The following is a 12,069-nucleotide window of genomic DNA, read 5'->3' as shown; positions in this document are numbered from 1 at the left end:
TTGCCCATATATAACTCAAGACCAAAAACCAATAGTAACTGGTGCTTTGCCCTGTACACCAACCATCTACATGACTTTGCATTGCTGCAATATCACGGTCAAAGCATATGTATTTGTGGAAATATTCACACCCACATATGATGAAAAACTTTAAAAAAAACGAATTTTACCTATTTTTAGGTCAAATTTCTCAAAAAGGGTACCCCTAAAATATATTAATTCTGATATCATTAGAAAGAGCACATTTTTCTCTACAAGGATCATTGGTTTTTTTTTTGGAGTCTCTCAGTTTAAGAAATGAAAAATGCCACTGAACATGGTGTTATTTATTAATACGCAATGAATGATAACTGCACTATTCAAACTCTTGCGTTGGTCCATGGTGGTTATACCACAACCAATTCCCTACAAATTGGTATTATAATCCTATTAAGAATTGTAATAATGCTGTCTTTCGAGAATTGGCAGCCCCATCGCCTAGGAGCCATGGCCGATAGCCATGCAAGGCGAGCCTCGGGCGGTCTCTTTATCGCAGGTTCCGAAGCCTGAGGGTGGGTGTCTTTGCCTAGGATCCCAAGCCTAATATTGGGTATCTTTTGTTGGTTCCCAAGCCATAATGTTCAGTCTAAGTGGTCTGGAATTGTTGCTGAATTTGCAACATAATCGGTTCAGAGAAGCTGTATTGTCGGCCCATTGCTGTTGCAGCTGGTGCTGGAATTATTGCAATGATTGACTGCTCGGGAATCCAGCATGTATCATTTCCCACAGGCCAGTGAAAGAAGCTAGCTGGTCCATGAGGATGCATAAAATTTATTAATGCATCATGCTTGTCGACTGAAATTTCAGAAATATTTCCAATCCACCAGTTCCTATCGTAAATGCAGGCAATGTATTGCCCTGGCTGGAGGTTTGCAATTGGCACAAAAGGCATTTCTGATCTGACAGATCTATCTACATGGGCAATGAAAGATGATGGGTCATTTGACACCCTTGAAATGCGAATCTTTTTGTCATCAATTGGCACAAACTGGTGATTTTCTCTTGTTCCAGCAATTGTATGTCCATCTTTGAACCTTTCCTCTTGAACTACCCGTATTTCGTCAATTTTTTCTTTGGAACAAAAAAAACTTGATTCCATGCAGTTGCTCGTTGCAAAAGTTGAATAAATCCACCGGGGTCAGTATTTGGTTTTCAGTTGGGCGTTGAAGACTGGCACGAGCTGCGCAGAACATCAGCTTGTGCATAATCAGTGATTGCTCACGACATGACACAGTTGCAGTCCACACTTTCTTAACAGTAATTGTGGAGTATCTCAAGACTCATCTATGGGATTCGTCATACCCACTACTTGAGCGATGGATCTGCAGCCCAGTACAAAAATTAAAATTTTTTTCTCAACTTGTGCCACCACAATGCTGATTTCAATATCAGCGCTGAATGGAATTTTTTTGGTACCAGTCATGGAAAGTCGCCCTGTGATGGGATTGGAGGGACAGCAAAGAGGTTGGCAGTTCGTGCCAGTTTTCAACGTCCAACTGAAAACCAAATACTGACCCGGTGGATTTATTCAACTTTTGCAACGAGCAACTGCATGCAATCAAGTTTTTTTTTGTTCCAAAAGAAAAAATTGACGAAATACGGGTAGTTCAAGAGGAAAGGTTCAAAGATGGACATACAATTGCTGGAACAAGAGAAAATCACCAGTTTGTGCCAACTGATGACAAAAAGATTCGCATTTCAAGGGTGTCAAATGACCCATCATCTTTCATTGCCCATGTAGATAGATCTGTCAGATCAGAAATGCCTTTTGTGCCAATTGCAAACCTCCAGCCAGGGCAATACATTGCCTGCATTTACGATAGGAACTGGTGGATTAGAAATATTTCTGAAATTTCAGTCGACGAGCATGATGCATTAATAAATTTTATGCATCCTCATGGACCAGCTAGCTTCTTTCACTGGCCTGTGAGAAATGATACATGCTGGATTCCCGAGCAGTCAATCATTGCAATAATTCCAGCACCAGCTGCAACAGCAATGGGCCGACAATACAGCTTCTCTGAACCGATTATGTTGCAAATTCAGCAATAATTCCAGACCACTTAGACTGAACATTATGGCTTGGGAACCAACAAAAGATACCCAATATTAGGCTTGGGATCCTAGGCAAAGACACCCACCCTCAGTCTTCGGAACCTGCGATAAAGAGACTGCCCGAGGCTCGCCTTGCATGGCTATCGGCCATGGCTCCTAGGCGATGGGGCTGCCAATTCTCGAAAGACAGCATTATTACAATTCTTAATAGGATTATAATACCAATTCTTAGGGAATTGGTTGTGGTATAACCACCATGGACCAACGCAAGGGTTTGAATAGTGCAGCTATCATTCATTGCGTATTAATAAATAACACCATGTTCAGTGGCATTTTTCATTTCTTAAACGGAGAGACTCCAAAAAAAAAACCAATGATCCTTGTAGAGAAAAATGTGCTCTTTCTAATGATATCAGAATTAATATATTTTAGGGGTACCCTTTTTGAGAAATTTGACCTAAAAATAGGTAAAATTCGTTTTTTTTTAAGTTTTTCATCATATGTGGGTGTGAATATTTCCACAAATACATATGCTTTGACCGTGATATTGCAGCAATGCAAAGTCATGTAGATGTTTGGTGTACAGGGCAAAGCACCAGTTACTATTGGTTTTTGGTCTTGAGTTATATATGGGCAAAGTTTGGCAGAAAATTTTATGCGACACGTTTTTCAAGATACTTTGACACAAAATTGCGGCCGAAATATTGTTTTGTCATAGCCGGTAATAATTTTATCGTGTTAGCAGCAAAAGTTGAGCTAGTATGCCAAATTTCAGCATCATAGCCAGTATAGAACTCTAATGGCTATGTGCCAAAGTTTGCAAAATCCTCTTAGCTGAAGCCGCAGGCTTGGTGGAACCTCCAGTGAAAGGTCAACAGTGCCCAATGTATTTGAGATCTGGCCCTAAAAATTTACAGAACCTCTTTTCAAACATACATGTACATCCTTATAAATTTTCAGCAAAATCGGAGAAGGTCGAGTGGGGACGATTTTTAAAACTGGTCCACTTGATGTGGAATGACCCTTTTGGAGAGCCCCTGTGTGCCTAAACATTGGAGCTCCCCCACAAGTTACCCCATTTTGGAAACTAGACCCCCCAAGGAGCTTATCTAGAAGCATAGTGAGCACTTAGAACCCCCAGGTGCTTCACAAATTGATCAGTAAAAATGAAAAAGTCCTCCTTTTTTTTTTTTTTTTTTTACAAAAAATTTCTTTTAGCCTAAATTTTTTCATTTTCACATGGGCAACAGGATAACATGGATCCTAAAATGTTTTGGGCAATTTCTCCTGAATACACCGATACCTCACATGTGGGGTTAAACACTGTTTGTGCACATGGCAAGGCTTGGAAGGGAAGGAGCGCCATTTGACTTTTGAATGAAAAATTAGCTCCAATCGTTAGCGGACACCATGTCGCGTTTGGAGAACCCCTGTGTGCCTAAACATTGGAGCTTCCCCACAAGTGACCCCATTTTGGAAACTAGACCTCCCAAGGAACTTATCTAAATGTGTGGTGAGCACTTTGAACCCCCAAGTGCTTCACAGAAGTTTATAACGTAGCCGTGAAAATAAAAAATCTTTTTTTTTTCCCTCAAAAATGATTTTTTAGTCTGCTATTTTTTATTTTCATAAGGGTTAGAGGAGAAATTGGACCCCAAAAGTTGTCCAGTCTGTCCTGAGTACGCCGATACCCCATATGTGGGGGAAACCACTGTTTGGGCACACGTCGGGGCTCGGAAGGGAAGTAGTGACGTTTTGAAATGCAGACTTTGATGGAATGGTCTGCAGGCATCATGTTGCGCTTGCAGAGCCCCTGATGTGCCTAAACAGAAGAAACCCCCACAAGTGACCCCATTTTGGAAACTAGACCCCCCAAGGAACTTATCTAGATGTGCAGTAAGCACTTTCAACCCCAAAGTGCTTCACAGAAGTTTATAACGTAGAGCCGTGAAAATAAAAAATCTTTTTTTTTTCCCTCAAAAAGTATTTTTTAGTCCGCAATTTTTTATTTTCACAAGGGTAACAGGATAAATTGGACCCCTATAGTTGTTTTCCAGTTTGTCCTGAGTACGCTGATACCCCATATGTGGGGGTAAACCACTGTTTAGGTGCACCTCGGGGCTCGGAAGGGAGGGAGCACCATTTGACTTTTTGAACGCAAGATTGGCTGGAATCAATGGTGGCGCCATGTTGCGATTGGGACCTCCTGATGTGCCTTAACAGTGGAAACCCCTCAATTCTAACTCAAACACTAACCCCAACACACCCCTAACCCTAATCCCAACCCTAACCATAACCCTAACCACAACTCTAACCCCAAGACACCCCTAGCCCTAATCCCAAACCTAACCATAACCCTAACCACAAGCCTAACCCTAACCCCCAACACACACCGCTAACCCTAATCTTATCCCTAATTCCAACCCTAACCCTAATCCCAACCATAACTCTAATTCCAACCCTAACGCTAAGGCTGTGGCCACGTTCCGGATTCGTGTGAGTATTTTTCCGCACCGTTATTGAAAAATCCGCAGGTAAAACGCACTGCGTTTTACCTGTGGATTTACCGCAAATTTCCTGCGTTTTTTGTACAGATTCCACCTGCGGTTTTACACCTGCGGATTCCTATTGAGGAGCAGGTGTAAAACGCTGCGTAATCCGCACAAAGAATTGACATGCTGCGGAAAATACAACTCAGCGTTTCCGCACGGTATTTTCCGCACCATGAGCACAGCAGATTTGCTTTTCCATAGGTTTACATGGTACTGTACACCGCATGGAAAACTGCTGCGAATCCGCAGCCAAATCCGCACCGTGTGCACATACCCAAATTCCAACCCTAATTCTAACCCTAAATCTAATTCTAACCCTAGTTCTAACCCTAAGCCTAGTTCTAACCTTAATTCTAACCCTAACTGCAACCCTAACCCTAATTCTAACCCTAATTGCAACCCTAACCCTAGTTCTAACCCTAATTGCAACCCTAGTGTTATGATCCGGTGGTAGGATCACCAAACTGACCTGATAGGTAAACCAGAATATTAGGACGAGCTCTGGGGATGTGGAAACTATACTGACCGCAACACTGAACCTATCCAAAACACACTAAAGGCAGCCGTGGAGCGTTACCTAAAAACCTAGACGCCTCGTCACAGCCTGAGGAACTAACTACCCCTAGAGAGAAAGCCAAGCCTAACTTGCCTCAGAGAAATTACCCCAAAGTTTAGACAGCCCCCACAAATAATAACGGTGAGTTAAGGGGAAAATACAAACATAGTAATGAAAAACAGGTTTAAGCAAATGAGGCCCGCTTACGCTAAATAGACTGAAGATAGCAAGGGATCTGTGCGGTCAGTACAAAAACTATCAAAAACTATCCACGCAGAAAATACAAGAACCCCCACACCGACTCACGATGTGAGGGGCGCACTCTGCACCCCAGAACTTCCAGCAAGCAAAAAATCACATATAAGCAAGCTGGACTGAACTCATCATATAATGAAACATATTTTCAAGAGAAAAATGAGCAAACATGAACTAGCAAGACTTAGCTTCTCCGGATGGAGACAGGCCACAAGGAAGTCCAGAGAGATCAGAACCAGTACTGAATACCACAGCAGGCAACAAACAAAGGTGCAGGTGGAGTTAAATAGGAACCAGCATAGCAGGAAATGAGGCAGCTGAGCCCAGCTCCAGACCCGCAGTATCGCTAAAGGCCACCAGAGGGAGCCCAGACGGAATTCACAACACCCTAGCCCTAACCCTAGTTCTAATCCTAGTGGAAAAATAAAAATAAATATAATTTCTTTATTTTATGTTCCCTACCTATGGGGGTGATAAAGGGGGGGGGGGGTTATTTACTATTTTTTTTTATTTTGATCACTGTGATAGGATGTATCACAGTGATCAAAATGAATGAACGAATCTGCCGGCCGTCAGATTCGGCGGGCGCACTGCGCATGCGCCCTCCATTTTGCAAGATGGCGGCACCCATCCTGGAAACCGGACGGACACCGGGAGGGACCCCAGGACTCGGTAAGTATGGGGGGTGGGATCGGACAGCGGGGGGAGCGCCGGACAGGACGGGGGGTGGAGGGGAGAGGAGTGCAGCAGGGACAGAACGGAGGGGTAGGAAAGGCTGACAGCAGCGTCAGATCGCCGCTGTCAGTCGGTGGGGGGGGCAGATTGGGGTCTCCAGCCATGGCCGATGATATTGCAGCATCGGCCGTGGCTGGATTGTAATATTTCATCAATTTACATTGCTGAAATATTACGATTGCTCTGATTGGCTGTTGAAAGTGAATCAGCTAATCAGAGCGATCATAGCCACGGGGGGTGAAGCCACCCCCCCCGGGCTGAAGTACCACTCCCCCTGTTCCTATAAGTCGGGTGAAATTGGAGTTAACCCTTTCACCCGGCCTGCAGGAATGCGATCATTCTGTGATACAGCATATGCGTCACAGGTCGGATTGGCACCGACTTTCATGACGCATACGCTGTGTCACAGGTCGGGAAGGGGTTAATGAAAGTACACACCCCTCCACCTTTTTTGTCTTTATGGTCCTTTCTAAATGTAGTGTAACCCTCTGCATTTGTCACCCAGTCATGGCTTTCATTCAGCCAGGTTTCTGTAATGCCCACCACATTTAATCTGTCCAACATCATACAGGAATCAGAGAAAGGGATTAGTGGTGCCTCACGGGAATCCAAATTAACACAGGTGCCAGGAACAAGTGGCTGAATACCACTCAGTAGCAATAGGAAAAAAGGAAGTTAAAGTTACAGCACCAGGCATATCTTCATAAAATCTTCAGTATTTATTTCTCATGTCAAGAAAGAAAACATCATGCGGGGACGCAGCCCCTAAATGCCTGACGCGTTTCAATCAAAGTTCTTAGTGTTAGGCATATGAACAATACATAAAAACATCCTTATATACATGTCCGATTAAGTAAAACCATGTACACCTGTTGATTGACATGATTGGTTTACATTCATTACAAAATCAAATGTGAGACAGCCGACCAGAAATCATGACGCCTACACAGATTATCGCCTCATTGTGCCTCATTGTGCACACAAAATAAGTTTGTAAGAGATATCTCTACACAACTCTATGGATTAAAAAAAAGTATATATATATATATATATATATCTCTACACAACTCTATGGATTAAAAAAAAGTATATATATATATATATATATATATATATATATATATATATATATATATATATATATATATATACACACACACTCACCGGCCACTTTATTAGGTACACCATGCTAGTAATGGGTTGGACCCCCTTTTGCCTTCAGAACTGCCTCAATTCTTCGTGGCATAGATTCAACAAGGTGCTGGAAGCATTCCTCAGAGATTTTGGTCCATATTGACATGATGGCATCACACAGTTGCCGCAGATTTGTCGGCTGCACATCCCAAAGATGCTCCATACAAGGCAGGATGGATCCATGCTTTCATGTTGTTTACGCCAAATTCTGACCCTACCATCCGAATGTCGCAGCAGAAATCGAGACTCATCAGACCAAGCAACGTTTTTCCAATCTTCTACTGTCCAATTTCGATGAGCTTGTACAAATTGTAGCCTCAGTTTCCTGTTCTTAGCTGAAAGGAGTGGTACCCGGTGTGGTCTTCTGCTGCTGTAGCCCATCTGCCTCAAAGTTCGACGCACTGTGTGTTCAGAGATGCTCTTAGGCCTACCTTGGTTGTAACGGGTGGCGATTTGAGTCACTGTTGCCTTTCTATCAGCTCGAACCAGTCTGCCCATTCTCCTCTGACCTCTGGCATCAACAAGGCATTTCCGCCCACAGAACTGCCGCTCACTGGATTTTTTTTCTTTTTCGGACCATTCTCTGTAAACCCTAGAGATGGTTGTGCGTGAAAATCCCAGTAGATCAGCAGTTTCTGAAATACTCAGACCAGCCCTTCTGGCACCAACAACCATGCCACGTTCAAAGGCACTCAAATCACCTTTCTTCCCCATACTGATGCTCGGTTTGAACTGCAGGAGATTGTCTTGACCATGTCTACATGCCTAAATGCACTGAGTTGTCGCCATGTGATTGGCTAATTAGAAATTAAGTGTTAACAAGAAGTTGGACAGGTGTACCTAATAAAGTGGCCGGTGAGTGTATATGTATATGTATATATATATATATATATATATATATATATATATATATATATATATATATATATATATATATATATATATATATATATATATATATATATATATATATATATATATATATATATATATATATATATATATCCATTGCAGCATGTGAGTGCTGTGTGTGACAACTGAGCATCTGCTATAATAATATCCAGTACAGCCTGTATATGTGTCACAGCTGAGCATCTGTTACAATGACATCCATTGCGGTCTATTTTGTGCTGTGTCACAGCTGAGCATCTGCCACAATAACATCCAGTACAACCTGTGTAAGATATGTGTCACAGCTGAGAATCTGTTAATTATTCATCAATATTGCCAACAAGCACACAAAAAGGAAACCCGTCAGGTGCGGCCTGCGATGTTTCTTTGGGAGGGATCTGGCTTTTTTCTGGGCAACCAAAATAACGCAAAGTCCTGTCCTATTATAATAGGGTGCAATCGGTCTATTCTTGACGATGCCCATCACATGGGACTCGGTACCACAATTTGTGTCTATGACCACAGGGTAGTTCTTATCGTCCCCATGGATATAGTGGAAGCCCACCATATTCCCAGGAACCAGCCAATGAAGTATTGCAGACCTCACTAGGGTTACCAAACTACCGGAGTCCAGCAGACCAGTCACTTGCACTCCGTTCACTGAGACGGGGCACGCCTGCGACCCCTCGCCTGGTGGAGGGACAGCACTGAAGGCAGGAGATGCAAAATACGAGCAGCACCGTCTTACACTGCAGTCCATTGTCTTGGTAGTCATGGGGCAACAGGCGGCTGGGTCCTGGGGTATCGCATCTTCATAAAATTACACTATGGAATATTCCCTTAGACAATAACTCTGATGCGTCCTTGGCTCTTGGAAGCACCCCCAAGATGTGGCCATAGTTCCGCTCTTTTGGGTGTCCGCCCCCCCCTTTGGGAACCGCAATATGGAGATGATAAGTCCCCTTGCTTCATCAAGGAATCTCGACGACCTGGTATCTTTTGATGAGACCCACCAGTTCATCTGCATTCCGGGGGTCTCCCTGGGAAACCCAGGATTGCACAGGCCTAGGAAGGGAATGTATGAACATGTCCATGACAACCCTATCCACCATCTGTGCTGGAGAGGAAGATTCAGGTTTTAACCATTTTTGGACCAGGTTTAGGAGGTCCAACATTTGGGACTGGGGAGGTTTGTCACAGCAATAGGCCAAGTGGTGTACCTGCTGCGCCCTGACAGAGTTACTCCTAAGCATGACAAAATCTCAGTCTTCAACTTAGCATACTCCTTAGCATCCTGCAAGTTCAGGTCATAATAGGCCTTCTTCGTTTCACCAGTTAAATATGGCACCAGAGTCTCCGCCCACTGTCCCGGATGCAATTTCTCCCTCTCCGCCACCCTCTCGAAAACCGCCAGGAATGCCTCAGTGTCGTCCCCTGTATCATCTTTTGCAATGCTCTTCTTACCGTCTTCCTGGCGTACGAGTCATCACCTGGAGTTGGGAGGAGACCGCAAGCCTCCCTCGAACCGCCTCGACGAGGAGTTCAATTTTTCACGTTACCGCCTCCTGTTGCTGGTTTTGCTGTGCCCACAGCTTATTCGTTTCCTGTTGCACCATTAGCTGCTGTTGACTGGCGAACTGGTGCTGCTGTTGCACCTGGACCAAATGCTTCACAAGCTCCTTCATACTGCCGGACATCTCGTGCTGGCTGGCAGATTTTACCGAGGACATGCGGTTTGGCCACTATGGAGTTTTCCTGGATCGCTGTCTGCATTTGAAACACCAATTGTAGAGCTTTGTACTCACTCAACTACTATAGAGGTAGGCAGAGGAAGCGGTATTGCTGAAACGTCCAGGCAAGTTTATTTAAAGTTCATAAACTGCTCAGGATAGCAAACTAAAAAACATCCTTTTCCGGCACAAGGTGAAAACACAAAGTAAAAAGCCCATACAACACAGCGGGTCTGCCTGCTCGGGATAGTGTCCTGTTTTTTAGGTCTTAACACAGACCAACACACAGGAGATCCACACATCTCCAGGCCCAGACACTGAATGAGACACTCTGCCTCCCTTTTATTTCCCCTACCCACCCCTGGGGTAGGGATATGAGAGCAGTTATTCCCACCCAACTCTTATGACTGCTCATAAAACCTGGCATTGCAATGGCTTAAGAACTTTCTCAGCACTTTATGTGCTGGTGCATGCTTCCAAGCTTACATCACCGCAGCTAATTACTACGATGACACATCTTCCCTCAAGGACCCAACCAGTGGCCATCTTACAATGGATTATACTTTGTGAATTCTCAGATGTGCGGCAAGATTTGTTTTGTAAGTAAAACATTTCCCACATTGTTGACATGAAAATGGCTTCTCCCCTGTGTGAATTTTCTTATGTGTATCAAGATTTGTTTTGTAGGTAAAACATTTTCCACATTCTGGACATAAAAATGGCTTATCCCCTGTGTGACTTCTTTGATGTGCAGAGAAATAGGCTTTCTTCTTAAAACATTTCCCACATTCTGAACAAGAAAATGGCTTCTCCCCTGTGTGAATTTTCTTATGTGCAACAAGATTTGTTTTGTAGGTAAAATATTTCCCACATTCTGGACATGAAAATGGCTTCTCCCCTGTGTGACATCTTTGATGTGCAGACAAATTTGATTTCTTGTTAAAACATTTCCCACATTCTGAACAAGAAAATGGCTTCTCCCCTGTGTGAATTTTCTTATGGGCAACAAGACTAGTTTTGTAGGCAAAATATTTCCCACATTCTGGACATGAAAATGGTTTCTCCCCGGTGTGAGTGCTTTTATGTTTAACAAGGTCTCTTTTGTAAGTAAAACATTTTCCACATTCTTTACATGAAAATGGCTTCTCCCTTGTGTGACTTCTCTGATGTACAATAAGACTTTCTTTCTTGGTATAACATTTTCCGCATTCTGGACAAGAATATGGTTTCTCCCCTGAATGACCTGTTTGATGTTCAGTATCCCTTTTGTTATTTTTATTTTGTTTAACAGTCTGAAATGAATCAAAAGGTGGACTCTTTTGATAAGGAATAGATGATAGATTTTTTATGTGAAGGGCTGGCGGCATATTTGTAATTATGTCACGCTCTTTATACATATATGGTGTGATACCATAATTGGCTGCTTCAAAATCAGTAACTGTCAGACATCCCTCTGAAGCACAGTCATCTGCAAGAAAAAAAATATACATTTTTTTATCATAAATGTTGTCTTTTGAAACATATTGTATGCAAATTCAATAGCTTATGAAGACACGGATACAAACTGTAGAAATCGATACAAGGACTAAAAAAAATCATATTTAGCCAAAAGGTTGTGCTATTTCCATTATTTTTTATAACTTTATGTTTCACTGTGCTTGTCACCAAATTTTTGTAATGAAATGTTCAGTGGGGAACCAAAAAGAGGCCTGTAAGTCAGTGCTATTAGGTGGTGTCTGTCTCATACACTCCCCGACATCTACATGAACTAAAGCACAGAACTAGGCAAAAGGGAGAAGCAGGATGGTCGTGTACGAAGGAGTCAAGATTTTAGAGCAGGTGTAAGGTTGGAGTAGTATGTGAACTTTATTATGAATTTTAATTAGTAAAATTAAGGAGCAAAAAGAAACAAAAAAGGAGGACAAGTTAAATATTGGCTCTTCACTTGTACACTCACCGGCCACTTTATTAGGTACACCTGTCCAACTTCTTGTTAACACTTAATTTCTAATCAGCCAATCACATGGCGGCAACTCAGTGCATTTAGGCATGTAGACATGGT

At 42.8% G+C, this 12,069-nt stretch overlaps 1 protein-coding gene across 4 annotated transcripts in view; it reads right to left on the bottom strand.

The window, feature by feature from the left end:
* Positions 1–8,392: 8,392 nt before the first annotated feature.
* The window catches only part of LOC143766291 (uncharacterized), a 96,963-nt gene continuing 93,286 nt past the window's right edge, over positions 8,393–12,069 (bottom strand). For all 4 annotated transcript variants that reach the window (XM_077253855.1, XM_077253854.1, XM_077253857.1 and 1 more), the window contains one exon: positions 8,393–11,475. In XM_077253855.1, the coding sequence (XP_077109970.1) occupies positions 10,565–11,475 (911 nt within the window). In that variant the 3' untranslated portion in view covers positions 8,393–10,564. The remainder of the gene's footprint in view (positions 11,476–12,069) is intronic.

The sequence above is a fragment of the Ranitomeya variabilis genome, chromosome 4 (genome assembly GCF_051348905.1).
Source record: "Ranitomeya variabilis isolate aRanVar5 chromosome 4, aRanVar5.hap1, whole genome shotgun sequence".
Lineage (NCBI taxonomy): Eukaryota > Metazoa > Chordata > Amphibia > Anura > Dendrobatidae > Ranitomeya > Ranitomeya variabilis.
Note: the sequence above shows the minus strand (reverse complement) of the source record. Positions and strands in the feature narration are given on the sequence as shown.